This window comes from Stylophora pistillata, chromosome 3 (assembly GCF_964205215.1).
Source record: "Stylophora pistillata chromosome 3, jaStyPist1.2, whole genome shotgun sequence".
Taxonomy (NCBI): domain Eukaryota; kingdom Metazoa; phylum Cnidaria; class Anthozoa; order Scleractinia; family Pocilloporidae; genus Stylophora; species Stylophora pistillata.
Window position 1 is genome coordinate 42,857,616 of NC_142521.1, and position 2,808 is coordinate 42,860,423.

A 2,808-nucleotide genomic window follows, 5' to 3' on the forward strand; every position below is an offset into this window, starting at 1 on the left:
ATAAACTTTTAATATGAAAAACATGGTTCTTTGTTTATCATATACATGTAGTATTTATGGGTTGTATGGTAGTTAATGCTATGGTTGTCTGTAATGTCAATAACTTTAAGTTCTCCATACCTTTACTTGCCTATTTATTTTGTTATAAATGTCACTGTTGTTATAACCTAATAACGAGGCAAATTATTGATCACATAAAATCTTTCAAATATATCAGTGCATATTCTAAACAATTTAGACTAAATCCTCAACTTGATAATAACATCAATATCACAACTCAACACTTTCCATAGCTAGGGAACGCAAAATAAATAAATGTCTGATAAGAATCACAATTCAAAATAGTCCCTTTGAGAATCTGGTCCTGAATTCTCATTATGAGAAGATGTAACAGAGGAGGCCGTCTAACTCACTGAACTGTAATGGCTGTCTGGCTGAACTGACCCCACTTCATATGAAAACTGACGAGAATGGATTCCATCTCCACGGTACAGGTGACCAGTAGAGGGCTGAGAGCCACTGTAGTTGTTACTAACACCAGAGCCAAACACACCAGGTTTGGGTGTCCCCATGTATTGTCTATGGTTAAGGGGAAACGATTGTGGTTGACCTGACAAAGCCATTGCAACCATTTGCATAGCAGATGCAATATCACTACCAAGCGAAGTTAGGCAGTCAGTCATCTTTGGCTTCAAAGGCCTTGTTCGACTGAACAAAGGCATCCAGAAGATTCTTTTTCATGGCTACCTCATCTTTAGCAGTGCTCATTAGGATTTTATCCCGTTGTGCCTGAGACAAGTTTCTTACCATATGTTTTCGTTTGTTGTCAACCAGTTGAGCTATTTTAGCTGTATTTGCTCTAACTTTGCCCTTTGCATTAGCTTTATTATCCTCTGAGCACCTAGTTTCTTCCACACTTTTTTGACTGACACTTGATAGGTTATCTGTCTCATCGTCACCATCATCATCACCGAAAAAAGATGGGGATGGGGAATGTGAAGACTCTAAAATGCCTAAGAGTTACAAAAACCAAAACATTGTCAATATATAAATTAAGTTTATCAATTACAGAATGTAACAATATGATGAGTTATTGTCTTTCATTTATTGTATAATGATTATACAAAACCTGTGGAACAGATATTATTATACTACCATAAGACTAAAATTTTTTATTTCTTTTCTTTCCTTTGCCAATAGATACTGAACTGGATTTTGTAAAAGCACTTCAATATATTACTTCAATCACTAAATTGAATTTGTTTCTATTTATATTTGCAATATTATAATAAGATATTACCATAACCTCTTCAACAACTTATTATCATTTTACCTGCTGGTAGTTACCAATGTCAACTGCCAGCAGTACATGCTATACCATTCATAGTCTACGGGGGTTGACATTACTATAAGCAATCAGCTCTACCATGAATTTGATTTCCTTTATTTTGTTATCATAAATAAAAAATGAACTGATTGATAACAATAATAATAATAATAATAATAATAATTATTATTATTATTATTATAATTTAAGTGTCAATTCATTAGCACTGCTGCACTAATTGAGGAGACTACAAATCAACTCAACGATCACATACCTTAAACTTCACTGTCATTGTCATTCTGAACTGATTCTTCCATCATGTCACCGTAAATACCAAATGGGATTGTGCTTGTCGCGAGAGAGCCTCCCCAAATTTCATTTAGGAGATCGAAATTTTCCTTAACAATTTTCCCGCTGCCACTACGACTTCCCTTGTTCGCCGCATTCCGGTAATCTTGACGAATGTTCTTCATCTTTTCTTTGACTCTATCATATCCTTTCTTGATTGCCAGCTTTTCCTCATCGTTTTGAGATTTGAAACTTTCGCATTCCTCTTTGTCCATATCCTTAATGCTTGTTTCCGTTTCGGTAAGGCTTGGCGTTCCAAAGTCATCAGGATACAAACTCGCCATACATCGTCTCACTTCGGTGTACAGTGACTGCAGATCTGCTTCAAAGTCGACACCTTGAAAGTCACAGGTCGATTTGTACTCTCGCAAAAACTTGAGCATCTCTTCTACCTTGTCATCGGACCATACCCACTTTGTCTTGTTCTTCTCTTTGCCCTTTTTCCGGATCAAATTTGAATCATTTCATAGCTTTCGCTTCTTCCCTATCCCGCCAGATTGCGTGTCATTACTTTTGTCCAGTCCGGATGTTTGATTTGACTCATCATCATACTTGGGTGTGGAAGAACGAAATACGAGAGGACTCGCCGACCTTGCAGTCGAAATATTTTCGGTTTCTGGCAAAGTATATCTCCATTTAGCCCCGCAGCCAGCTCCACGGTGTAAGCGGTCCGCCATGATGACCGTTTGTTATCAATGTTCAAAGGGTCTGGAAACAAGTAAAAAGTTGTCCCGAGTAGGCGAGTTATCCCCAGCAGAGCGTTTACAAGGCAGCTAGGGTTACCCTGCCGCTAGGGTAACCCTAGCACTCAGCTAAGGTTACCCTAGTGCTAGGGTAACCCTAGCTGCCTTGTAAACGCGTCGATGGAAAAAAGAAGAAGTGTGGGAGTGTTAGGGTAACCCTCTTGCCAGGGTAACCCCTACCACTAGGGTTACCCTACCTGCTTGTAAACAGGGCCAAAGACTAGCATGAAACACGGTTTTCCAAACAGCCGTGGAATTGCGAATTGAAAATGAGGCTAAGTGATATTTTTTCGCATCTACATGCACATAACAGCTGTCGTCAAACTGTAAACCCACAACTTGAAAAATGCTATTAAATGATGCGACTCAAGGAAAGTCCGTTACCTGACT

At 38.5% G+C, this 2,808-nt stretch overlaps 1 protein-coding gene across 1 annotated transcript; it reads right to left on the reverse strand.

Moving 5' to 3' along the window:
- Positions 1 to 675: 675 nt before the first annotated feature.
- On the reverse strand, positions 676 to 2,525 carry LOC148736201 (uncharacterized). The gene is made up of 2 exons (XM_088753048.1): positions 1,614 to 2,525; positions 676 to 1,013 (listed from the first exon to the last, which is right to left on the reverse strand). Exons 1-2 carry the CDS (start codon positions 2,056 to 2,058, stop codon positions 676 to 678), a joined length of 783 nt encoding a protein of 260 aa, XP_088609174.1. The 5' UTR covers positions 2,059 to 2,525.
- Positions 2,526 to 2,808: the final 283 nt, after the last annotated feature.

Bases quoted from the DNA above. Each gene is read 5' to 3' on its own strand.
- LOC148736201 (XM_088753048.1), bottom strand. From the start codon at position 2,058: ATGCTCAAGTTTTTGCGAGAGTACAAATCGACCTGTGACTTTCAAGGT. The intron at 1,014-1,613 runs GTGAAGTTTAAG...TGTAACTCTTAG, and splicing joins AGTTCAGAATGACAATGACA to GCATTTTAGAGTCTTCACAT.